At 34.7% G+C, this 12013-nt stretch overlaps 1 protein-coding gene across 1 annotated transcript; it reads right to left on the minus strand.

The window, feature by feature from the left end:
• Positions 1 to 5340: 5340 nt before the first annotated feature.
• LOC121780417 (NDR1/HIN1-like protein 26) lies at positions 5341 to 6455 on the minus strand. The gene has a single exon (XM_042178047.1). It carries the CDS (start codon positions 6314 to 6316, stop codon positions 5543 to 5545), a length of 774 nt encoding a protein of 257 aa, XP_042033981.1. The 5' UTR covers positions 6317 to 6455; the 3' UTR covers positions 5341 to 5542.
• Positions 6456 to 12013: the final 5558 nt, after the last annotated feature.

Here is a 12013-nt window from a genome sequence, read left to right on the forward strand (position 1 = left end):
TTCACCATAAACATATCAATTTCAAATAAAAAGATTTAAGTAATAAAGCCCACCTCAAAAGCTTAGAGTTTTCCTTAAGTAGCTTCTCGTTCCGACTTTAGCGGCCGTGCGAACCACCTTTTTGGAAAATACATACAGTTCACATCAATCTCAATAACGACAACATTTAGAATGCATGCACTCTAATTAAAGTCTTTTATCTCATTTTCTCGGTTTTCGTACATTTTTTATTATTCGGTGGCCGCCCAAGGTGTCGCGTGCGACGCGGGTCGGCCGCTTACGCTTATAACTCCGTCGTTGACTCCTCATATTTTCCTCCATGATATAGGATTTAATCCCAAGATTCGTAACTCTCTTTCACCAATTACTTTTCCTCGAACTAAATATTTCGGACATGGGATAAAATTATTCGCCTTTTGAAATATTCCGGGATTTAATTAAATAATTTCATCATGATTAATTATCGGCCTAAAGATTTATTTAAAAGCCCCAAAGCTTAATTATTTCCCCACCTTATATCTCGCGGTCGCGCCCCCGCCGCTGCCATCGCCACCGACGCCGCCGTCACCTCGGCATCCGTGCCCAAGGAGTGGAAGAAGAGGAACAGACACCGAGCCAAGTTGCCGCCTCCGGAGGTGAATGAAGAATTCGCCCTAGGGAAGACGAACGTCAGCCTCGAAGAAAGCGTTCTTTTGACAAAATGTTGGGTTGATATTTCAGAGGATCCGGTGTTTGCCAACAACCAAAAGCAAATCGCGTACTGGGAGCGCATCGCCGAGCACTACAAAGAAGCCAAGCCGGCGGCCTCGTACAAGCGCCACATAGAGCAACTGCGCAAGCATTGAGATCAAATCAAGAAGCAGCTCAATTTGTTCTCGGCGGAGTATACGAAGTGCTTGAGGGTGCAGGGCAGCGGCGGGAATTTGAACGATGTGCGCGATAAAGCGCTCGCGTCGTACATTTCACAGTACGGCGAGTTCAAGCACTACTCCTCCTGGCTCATCGTGAAGTATAAGCAGAAGTTCCAAAGAGGGATTACGCCCATATCGTCTGCGAGGAAGAGGACGAAGAACACCGCTACCGGTGATTATACAAGCTGCGACAGCAGCGCACCTCCGATGGACCTCAACCAGCCGATGTATGAGGATGAGAGCTCCGGCACACCGGTGTCCTCCCGGAGTCCCATTGGCAACAAAGCTGCGAAGAACAAGGGCAAGGCGAAGGCGAAGACCTCACAGAACCCGGCCGCGACCCCGATTCTGACCCCGGCCCCAGCCTCGACTTTGGCTACGGGACATGCATACTGGGAATTGGTGAGGGCCGCCAACCAGAGGACGTTGTTGGACACGCACAACGCCCTCAGGCAGACGGACGACCCAGAGGAAGCCCAATACCTCAAGAAGATGATCGATAATCTCCAGCGCCCGTTGGGAATGCTTTAGACCAGCCTCTTTATCTATAGTGCACTTGTTTTTATTTCCACTTTTGTAACTTTTTTTTTAATTAAGTAAATGTAGAATTTGCCTTTAAATTGTGGTGCTTTTTATTTATTTTGTTTGATATATTTGCAAACCTAAAAATTTAATTCAAAATAGAAGTATAAAAACTATAGGGCATCCCACTGCAGGTGGAAGGGTAGGAAGATAGGGCGAGCTATAGGGTGCCTCTGTGCTCTAATATTTGTGGGGAAAATGCGTTTATTTTCGCTTTTCATAACGTGATGCTATAAAATATAGCGAACGTCAATATTTATGTTCTAAAAAACTACAAAGTGCCTAAAATCAAGTATATGAATTATCTGACATAATGATTTACATAATCTTCATAGCAAATATAGCCAAAATAAGGAAGTGGCAAGTGGTGTATTGTCCAGCAATTGCAATATTCCCAAAACTTAAAAAACATTTATATTAGTCCCAATAAATTTAATTAATAATTTATGAAATATCAATTTTGGAAAAAGGGCCACGTGCTTAAGCTTATAACCCCAAATCGCATTGGTAGGTGAGAAATAAACGAAGATAAAGGGGGCAGATTTGGGATATTAATATTATACTACTATATCATATAGAATGCAAATATTCATCATTGGAAAATCTAAAAAATGTTTGATATTATATTTATAAACATATGTAAATCTGGACAATGGTCCACTTGCCCAAATGTTGTCTGGTTACAAGAATATGCACATGCATATGCTTTTTTCAGATACCACAAAATATCTTTATTCTCTTACTTTTTTTTCTTTTCTTTTTCTCTAAATCTTTTATTTTTCCTTGTGGTCATGTAATTATTCTTTTGTACAGTAAGTATTTCTATACCAGAAATATGTCTATTATATGTTTTTTATATACCAGACACTCTCATTATACATGATGTTAGAATGAAGATCTAAGTAACATAGGAGTATAAATAAGAGTATTCAATTCTACAGAGGCATTTTAAGAGATAAAATATTTATATTTATGTATGAAACGTTTATTTTCAATTAGAGATGTCAATCCAAAACCATATAATAGGATCAGGATTGAAAATTTATAACCAGAAAAAATCTAAATTGAATAATTTGCAATCTGATAGGACGGCCTCAAAATTGGTAGTTCACATTATTTATTTTCAAATTTTACTTTTATTTTCAAATTTTTTACAGTCAGTAAAATAAACTATTTTTAAATGTATGTGAAATTATATTTTATTCAATATTTGAAAATTATAATAATTATTTTAGATAGTGATTAATTAATACTATGCCCATCCTATATTGGGCCAATCATCTTTCCGGTAAATGACCAGTTATGGGCCAGGAAGCCTAATTATTTTTATCCACATGGCACATATAAATGTCGATTCTGTTTTGCTAAATGTCAATTTTTATCCACAGATGATCAACATATTTTAGATTGTAATGAGGTAAATGTATGAATAAATGGACTCCGTTAGGAAGAAATAAACATTATAAAATCAATAAAAAATACTAACATTAAAATATTTATTTAAATTGGAGTATTTCACTAAATATATTAAAATATTATGAGAAATAAAATGAAGGACATGACATGAAGCAAAATTGTGGTACAAATAATGCCCAGTCCACAGCTGCTATGGCGTCATCGCAGGCACCATTATTATTTAAAGAGGTGATATCCAATTTTCTCTATTATTTTTAGTTTGAAATGAATAGGGTTGGACCGGTACGGTATACCGCGCCGAAATAGCCATACCGAATATCGTATCGTACCGTGCGGTATGACCAAAAATCATAACTTTACCGTACCGCTTTTGTCGGTATACCGCAATTGCGGTATACTGAAAAGTCGGTATACCAAAATTTAGATATCGTTACCGTACCGCTTTTGTCGGTATACCGTACCATGATTTCGGTATATCGCAATATGCGGTATACCGTACCGTGATTTCGGTATACCGCAATATGCGGTATACCGTGATTTCCGGTATATACAGCAATTGCGGTATATACCGTATTTGCGATATACCGCGGTATATACAAAATGCATACTTTTACCGTACCTACAACTGTCGGTACGGTATGATACCGTACCGAAAAGTACGGTATACCGAAAATTTGATATTTTCGGTATTTTTTCGGTACGGTAAGTGCGGTATTTCGATATATTTTCTCAGCCCTAGAAATGATAACAATCCTCTCAAATTATGCACCATTATTATTTTCCTACAGATTTCAATATAATTAAATATGTATAAAATTCCCACCTTTTCCCCATTTGTAATCAAGCTAAATGGTGAACCATTAATATATGAAGACAAATGGTTTTGGCCCGTTGGCGTTTCTAGAACTTAGTAGAGGTTGTATTCTAGGCATCAGGTAAATTTTAAATACTTATATTACTCCCCAGTATTCACATACTACGTCACCCATAGCTCAATTTATATGTAAAAATACTTCATTTTTCTTCAATTATACTTTTCATATTTATATTTTTTTATAGCTATATATATTACAGTTAAAATTTGTGAAGAAAAAAAAATTCATAATTTCATTAATTCAACTACAAATTATATAATTAAAAAATTATATAACTTAAATTACGAAAAAATACATAACTAATTAAATTTTAAGACAATTTAAAATTCAACTAATATTACATAATTAAAATCATGACAAACAAAAATTACATAATTTAAAGTCTAAAAAACAACAATCAATTCGAAAACAAAATGAAAAGGAATGCATGATTTAAAACTGAATAATTAATCCTACCCAGGCCTCTGAAATATTTCAGCCCATATACATGTATTCCTATTTTTTCAGCCCAACAAAGTTATTTCTCTTATATAGCAACGCCCAGGCCCTTTTCTAGCACCGTGACTATTTTTTGAAGTCATATTTGCGTTCTACAATGACACAAGATAGACTGAATGATTTGGCCATAATCGCACTCGAGAGTGAGATGCTGGAGAAGACTGCATATGAGAACATCGTCGAAGATTTCATTTCAAAGAACACCAAAAGAATGATGTTGTTCAAGTAAAGACTATGCAATCGAGGTTCGAAATGGTATATTTCTTTAATTATCATATAGCTTTAAAATGCATTGTCTTTTTTTCTATAGTGGTAGGCCTCATTTTAGATTTTTGCACAGGGCCTCTGATTTTGATCCTACCCATCCTATGCATAATTCAATGAAAATTAATAATTTCATTTATAGATTAGAATTTGAATTAATTAATTATAAAACAACGCTGTCACGTATCAATCGCCATTGGCCACAGAAAAAGTGTGATTCAGTACATATTTGCATGAGATGTTGCATGCTTAGGTGGCTGCAGCATCGAGCTTAACCCCTTAAACACGAACACACACACACAGACACACACTTATCTCTCTCCCTAAACACATGAATGCGCTAATTAAGTCCCTTATTGTATTTTTGAAGAGTTTGGTTTTAAAAAATCAAAATAAAAAGACTATATATATGATTATAATGTATATCCTATATACCATTTAATATGACAAATAACTCTATCTTATCTAAAATAACTTAAAATAATCTAAAATGTTTGTTTTTATTATATTTTAGTTTATCTATCTTATCTACCGAAATTATGAACTATTTTGATAGTAGAGTAATACAGAGTAGTATTTTTTTTGTCATAGATGGCGTGGGTACAAAGTTGCAAACTCATAGTCCACCCTACTATTTGTAAAGCTCACACCATTGACAATGGTCATAAATTTGTGAAAACAAACACAATTGCAGCTGTATCTATACCCTACTAACGCAACTAAATACTATAACCACCAATAATCAAATTATTAACGCAATTCACGCTAATATTAACAACAATGCCAATTATTTGTATCGTATAAATCCACTCTCATCTATTAGTAGTAAAATATAATGCAATAAAAAGAATTACATACAGATACATCCCTTTACTCCCCACTAATACCAAAAGTAACCCGCATTGTATTCCCAAAAAAATAGCATAAGTATTAAAAAGAGAGGCACCGATCCACATTTAAAAATAAATAAAATGCGATTAGTTAAAATGAAAAAAATCAAAATGTCCATTTGAAGATCTTGATTCTGAGATCAACCTCACATTCAGCGTCGGTGGTCTTGGCCGGAAAGACGGTTTTACCCTTGGGCAAGATTCCGTGAATCCCATCACACGTCACTCTAATCCCGAACCTCTTCGTCTTGATCTTATCCATTTTGACGACGACGGTTGTATCCAGCAGGATCCGAACCGGAAGGGCGCCCCGCTTGAGATCCGAGTTGATGTAATTGAGAGAATCAGCGTCGAGGAGCTGGGTGCGGGGCGGGGTGGAGGTGTGGATGAGGGAGATGGCGGAGGCGGAGCTGTTGAAGGCGGGGTAGGTGTTGTTGGCGATGGTGATGGAGTTGGATTGGACGGAGATGGAGATTGGGGCGTAGGAGAAGAGGAATTTCTTGTTGGGGTTTTTGGCGGAGAGGGTGAGGTTGATTTTGGCGGTGAGGTGGGTGGAGTCGTCGGCGGGGGTGGTGGAGAGGTTGAAGGCGGAGATTTTGAGGGAGGTGACGGAGAATTGGGGGCGGTGGGGGTGGTAGAGGGCGTAGAAGGCGGCGGCGCCGATGGCGGCGGCGAGGAGGGTGAGGGTGAGGAGGAGGATTGACCAGAAGCAGAGGAGGCAGCAGCAGCGGCGGCAGCTCAATTTGGGGTTTTTTTGGAGGGGTTGGCGGCGGGAGGAGGGGGTGGGACGGTAGGGGTGGCGGAATTTGGAAGGGGGGTTGGGGAGAGGTGGCGCGGCGGTGGGGTTGGGCTTGCTTGAGGGGTACACTCTGTCAGTCATGTTTGAGAGAGATGGACACTGAAAACTAGGATTGATGTGAGAGATTTGGGGAAGAAAAGAAAATGTGTTTCAACTTTCTAGAGAGAGAGAGAGAGAGAGAGAGAGGGAATGGTGGCGAGTTGTTGGAGAAACTGTGGTTGTAAATGTGGAGTGTAATTTTATGTGTGGTGTGAGAGAGAGAGGGGGTGACGCGTGGGAGGTGGATTCAGACAAAGGATAGTGGAGCCGAGGCTAATCCAGCCTTGAAATCCTATTTTGAAACACACAAATTTTATAATATTGTAAATTAAATTTCTGATATTGCTCAATTAATTTCGGAGGCCTGTTATTCCCTTTGTTCTTTCTATATGCACATGCAATATTCTAGTGGACTACTCTTATTAAGATATGAATCACAATAATATAATTTTTTATATTAAAATTAAGATTAAATTGGAGTTTTTAGATTAGAAGGATCATTGCTGGATAGTGGATATTTATGTTAATATAGTAAAGGTAAATAAGATAAAACAACTTCTTTTTTGTAGTTATTGAATAATCGACGATGATGTAGAGACAATTGAATAATGTCTTAGTGTAACGTAGATAATGAACACAATGTGTTGTTATAATGTTATTGATTTTTTAAATTTTGCGTTTTAGATATTACTTTCGATGACAGTTGACAATCCTTTTATTTTAGGGAAAATAGCCTTGAAAATCATGAATTTTCTTTAATATTTGATATTTTCTACTAACATTAAAAATAGTGGGCAATACCACGATAGATGTATGATTTCAATGTGCTTTCAAATTTGGTCAATTTTTAAATCGTGAGTCCACTTGTCACAGGTCATAAGTTCAATATAATTTTTAAATGTGCTTTCAAATTCGCAAAAAATTGTGATTTAATGAAGTCTATTGTGTGGTTTAAAGCCTAAATGTAATGTATATAATGACTTTAGTGAGTGTATATAATCATATTATCCCCAATATCTTATTCATGTATATATAATGAATACGGAAAATTTTATATCTACATTATCCATTTTTTTAACTATATAATTGACATTTTTTTATCTATCTAATTGACTATTATAAATAATGAAATTCGAATCTTAGGATTGCATGTGTTTAATGTATCTTTTCACAGTAAATAGATTAAAAATAAAAAAATGATGCATCGTTGTTCTAGAAGTAATTAGATATATTTCCCTTGTATTCAACACTCACATGTAAATTTATCAATAGAAATTTGAATTTGAGTTTAATTTAATAGATTTCAACGATATAATATATCCGAGAAATTTCATGATTATATTTAACAATTTTGGGTTGGAACTTAAAAGAGTTTCGATATTTTCATAAATGGTAGAAGCAATAAAAGTGGAATAATATAATAGACCAACAGCACTTGAAACTTCCAGTTGGCAATGAATTATGCAATACAGCTTCAACCAAACAAGTAAAGAAATTATTCTTAACTTGGACGTCCCTTTAGGCTTTACTGTTTCATCCTTTTTCATAAATATTACTCGTATTTTATATTCATAAAGAATTTGTTTCCCTTGCCGAAAGGGCATAAATCATTAAATTTATTATTATTAATTTTATTGGAGTGTAATGTTCAAATTTTAAATTTTTACTAATTAAGTGTTTGTAAGAATCTAACTGTTTGTTCGGCTTATATATATGAAAATGAGATTGCACTCAATTTAATTCATTACTAGATTTTTAAAAAATGATTGAAGCAAACAATAAAACATTATTTGCATAAAGATTTTGCACAATCCTAAGCTTTGAATTTCATCTTACTAGTAAACCGTCTTCCAATAGAATAGAGACATAATAAAATAAAATAAAATAAAAAGAAAGAAAATACGAATCTTCAAACACCCAAATTGGAGCCATAATTTTATTTAATCCAAAAATGAGAATAAAAATGTGTATATGTATCCTTCATAAAAAACATGAATATGAAATTGCCTAACCAAATCCAAGTTAAGGCAAGTTTGTTGTGCATTTGTCGAAATTTTGTCTATAATAATTATGTGTATTACCTTAAGCCTAAAGTGGAAGCATTTCCATAAACCAGATATTAAAAGCATAATCATAGTCAACTTGCCAACAACTAAAGTAGTCTCATTTTAGTAAATTATTTATTACAAATAGTAGTAATCGTTTTGTGTAAAACAAAAGGTCATTTGGATTGTTAATCAAGCCACTAATCCACTTTGAATTTAGATTATTACTACTACCGTAATTATCATATTTGGCACAACCTTTCATCAAATTCGCAATTACAGTTACAATCTACGGATGTATGATTTCGGGTTAGTTTCACATTTAGTCCACCCGAAATAATATTCTCCTATATACTTGCTATGGATGTCAACCAATCTGACAAGAATAACCTACTAAACATAAAGTTATAGTTGAAAATCCGATGAAATCATAATGCGATTAAACTATACCCTTGTAGCCTACTGACTCGAAATTCAAATAGGTTGAACCTAAGTGCACTGTTGTTGACACTTCGAATATAAATTTTATAATATAAATACAAGATTTATCAAACGTCATTGTTATCTTACTATAGATATTTGAGATTAAACATATATCCAAAAATTATCATTATATATGACTAAATTTTATCATTATGTATTAAATTGTTCACATGTTAATTTATATTGCTAGTAGCTTGATTAGTCAGTTAAGCTAGCCCAAAATCTAAATATCTAGAATTAAGATTGAATATTTCTAATCCTATAAAATTATAATCATATTAGCCTCCACTCAACTAATCCATAACCCAAATAACATCAATCTAAATTATTGGACTGACTCGATTGATGTTACTAATATTTAGTAACCAGAAAAACTATCCAATAACCAGAAAACTATCCAATTGAACAATCTTCAATAATATTCGTCTACTCGTCTAGATTAAGATAAGTTGTAAATCATACACAAAATAACTAATTATTACTACTATAGTTATATGTGGATGATCATGTGTGGTTCTGAAACACTCGATTTGATGACATTATAAAAAAAAGGGTGCAACTAACATGTTATTTTCCAAGTGTAAGCAACTAATTGATCCAAAAAAAAGTTATTAGTTATTACCTTAATAGAAAAGTACAAAAAGTGTAATTAGTTCATTAATCGTCTGAGCACTCATTGCTGTCTTCTGGCATTAACTTAACTCAAAAGTCAATAAACAACGTTTAAATAAATAATTTGATTTTGATAATTGAGTATGAGATGCGTGCAGCTTAATCTATTTAATAATTAAGAATTTAGTAAGATTATTTAGTCAGGTGTTACTTAATTCTGCACTCGTGCCAGGTTCCACCGACACATGCACGATTATATTTTACTAATTATTAATTTATTTTATTTTCAGAATAGGGAGGTTGGGATTGAGGAATGTATTAATTGCTCCTCTATGTGCAATTTTACTTTGTTTATATGATGTACTCCCTCCATAGCAAAAAATTAAGGACAGTAGGACGGTATAAAATTAATGCATAATTGGTAAAGTATGATAGATAAAGAAAAAGATAATTTAAATAGTCCTTACAATTATATATCTCCGTAACCAACTGCACTACTCCTGCAGCCAAATGAGTTATTGAGGAAGCTGTAACTAAGATTTAACTAAATATACAATATAGAGGATTCAAACTTGGCATCTTAAGGTTGAGAGTCAGGATTCCCAGCCAAAGGGTAGTTTAAATAGTAGTATCAGTGGATAGTGACACTCACATCATTATTAGTGTTTAATGGTGGATCACAGTAGTATAAGTTGTAGATAAATTTGTTGTATATGGTTAATAAGTTTGGAAGAACTTTCCATATATGTAAATAAGATATTTTTATGAGACGTACTAAAATAAAAGTGTCCTTATTTTTATGGGACGAGAGAAGTATATGATTTTTTGTTTTCATTAATTATTTTATTTTCTTGTGACGGTCATGCTCGGCCGAAGATGAGTTGTTTGGCGCTTTCCCTTATTCGATTTACCTTTGTAGTTGGTTCATGGCAACAACCTTAAAACTTGATATATTTTTATCAGTATTATAATTAACTATAAGTGCACTCCATCCCATAACATATGAAACATTTGGTTTCCGACATGAAATATTTTGTAGTGTTGTTATGTGAGTTATTGAAAAATGAATAAAGTAAGAGAGAAAAAAAAATAGAAATGATGTTATTTTTATTTTAATAAACATTTTATTTTTAATTGGACATACTAAAAGCAAAACTGTTTCATTTTCCATAAATGAGAGAGAGTATAATAAAACAATAGTGAGCAAGAATATCTTATACAAGGTGGACTTGTGATCTAAATCTAAGTATTGCAACATCAAACAATTTGCACTAAAGTCCACATAGGGGAAGAATTCCAAGACTTGGATTTCATTTACTACTTTTCATCCAACTCTAAGTTTTGCTTACGTGACCAATAAATTAGACTGGATTCCATCTCAAGACTCAAAGTATTTAGACAGTGGATCGCTCATTAGAACTACTATCAATAGTTAATCCCTATATGTAACTCTCAACAATTCATGACATATATACCTTACGCTTAGTCTCAAACATCTTGATTCTATTGTCTTTATGTGTTAATTATTTTTATCACATATTATTACTCATTTCTCGAATCACCCAAAACACAACAAATCAACCAATGTAAAGTTGTAGCCCAGCGAAAGCATTGAGCTCGAACATAATTAAAGTAAATTGAGTTTTGAATATAAAATATATATATCCAATAAATATCATCGTTAATTTAGTGTGTCCATAGATAAACTAAAATAATTTTTAAAAATGTGATCAAACTAAATAAACCCATTAAGTAAAATCGCTGTTTGATGGGATCCTTTGCTTGAAGACTCCTCATCATATCTCCCGATGAAGGACTAGGCGAGAAAATAGATCTTAATTGATAATAATAATAATTGTGAGTGTTAATTGCTTAGTTGCAATGATAGAACTTGAGTTGGAGCTGGAGCAAGCTGAGCATCAGCCGTGAAGACTCAGTAGCCGTTAGATGAAGGTTTTAAGTGGTGATTAAATCCTAGCCGTAGGATTTAAATTTGTTAGTTAGATTTTGTGTTGGACGCCTATTAAAAGGGAAAGCGAGGGAGTTGTATTTTTCAAGTTTTTCCCAGATTGCATAATCGAAAATCACTCTTCAAGAATCAATAAAATTTCTTTTCAAGATTTCCTTTCATTGTGTTCTCATTGCTTCATACAACTTCATCTCCGATCAATATCTTACAAGTGGCGCCGTCTGTGGGAACGGCGGAGGTGACGTTGAGTAGCTGACACCGGATAGATCTTTGGATCGACGACAATGGCTGCGAGATTCGAGGCGGAAAAGTTCACAGGGAAGAACGATTTCGGTCTTTGGCGAATGAAGATCCGAGCGTTGCTGATACAGCAGGGATTAGCAGACGCATTGAACAAGGATGATCCAACTGTGGTGCTCGATGAAAAGGCCAAGGTCAAGCGGGCAGAGGTACTCGCTAAAGAGCATAGCGTGGTGGTCTTAAGTCTGGGTGACAAGGTTCTGCGCGAAGTAGCTAAAGAAACGACTGCGATGGGAATTCTTGAGAGGTGCGAGGAGCTATACATGACAAAGTCGCTAGCTAACCGGCTCTTCATGAAGCAGCGACTCTACTCGTACCGGTTTGCAGAGG

This window comes from Salvia splendens, chromosome 19 (assembly GCF_004379255.2).
Source record: "Salvia splendens isolate huo1 chromosome 19, SspV2, whole genome shotgun sequence".
In the NCBI taxonomy this organism is placed as follows: domain Eukaryota; kingdom Viridiplantae; phylum Streptophyta; class Magnoliopsida; order Lamiales; family Lamiaceae; genus Salvia; species Salvia splendens.